Source organism: Nicotiana attenuata, chromosome 11 (genome assembly GCF_001879085.1).
Source record: "Nicotiana attenuata strain UT chromosome 11, NIATTr2, whole genome shotgun sequence".
Classification (NCBI taxonomy): domain Eukaryota; kingdom Viridiplantae; phylum Streptophyta; class Magnoliopsida; order Solanales; family Solanaceae; genus Nicotiana; species Nicotiana attenuata.
The window spans coordinates 4,806,025-4,807,070 of NC_031999.1; the positions used below are offsets into that span (position 1 = coordinate 4,806,025).

At 35.7% G+C, this 1,046-nt stretch overlaps 1 protein-coding gene across 1 annotated transcript; it reads right to left on the reverse strand.

Annotated features, from left to right (window-relative positions):
* Positions 477–1,046, reverse strand: LOC109234665. The gene has a single exon (XM_019400733.1). The coding sequence runs from the start codon at positions 1,044–1,046 to the stop codon at positions 477–479; it is 570 nt and encodes a 189-aa protein (XP_019256278.1).

Here is a 1,046-nt window from a genome sequence, read left to right on the forward strand (position 1 = left end):
GAGGTCGTGTTTTACCTGTAGCTTTAGCTAGGCTCCCAATATTTTCAGTCACTAATATGAGACTTTCATGTCCAAATGCAGATATCGAAAATCAAGTGGGAAACAAAAAAAAAAAAATCAAATACCAAGTCCTTGATCCAACAGTTGAATAGAAGAATCAAAAATACTCCCTTTAATATTCGAGAAATTATAGAGATTGTACTACACATTGTACTTGAAAATTTAATTAGTACAACTTGTTTAATTTTTCTTGTGTTTGATTTTCGTAGACTCAACACAATTTGCTTCGTGAAAAGTACACTTGTGCAATTTCAACAGCAATATATATATGCTAACATAGATTCCAAAAAATATTTCAAGCAAAAGTAGTTCTTACTTTAACATAGATATTATTACACAATAAAACCAGCTGATGATGATGAGCAGTCAATTGAGGGCTGTAGCCATTGCATTCAGTAGACCAACTCCAGTTTTAATTAAAGCAAATCTTCCTCCTCCTCCTCCACATCATCATCATAATCTTCTTCTTCTTCTTCTTCTGTAGCCATTGCAATATTCGCTAGATCCACTCCAATATTAATTATATCAATTAACAGATTGTTATCCTTTACAGATGATGATGAGGAGGAGGAGGAGGAGTTAGCAACTATGAATTTATCTCCTAAAGCATGCGAAAACGTCAAAGTTCCAAAACTTTTGCTCTCATTTGAATCATTTCTGCGCACTGGAAAAGTACATTCTCCTTTATAACGAGGAGCTAGAGAAACGAGCAGCTCCCCGACGTATTTATCATGTGAGAAAGTCCTTTTGCAAAACAGCTCAATCTTAGAAGGAATAGTACTCCCTTTTATGATATCTTTCTCGGGCACAATGAAGCAAAGTCTGGCATTCCACTTAGGATTCGTCTCGTTCAAACGATCCACTTCTGTGCACTTTGTCTTTCCTGCTATTGAAACCTTTGCATAAACTTTCATTCGACCGAATTCTCGAACATCTTGGAGGTCACTAGCAGAATGGACTGTAAAATAAAAATATCTGGCCTTCAT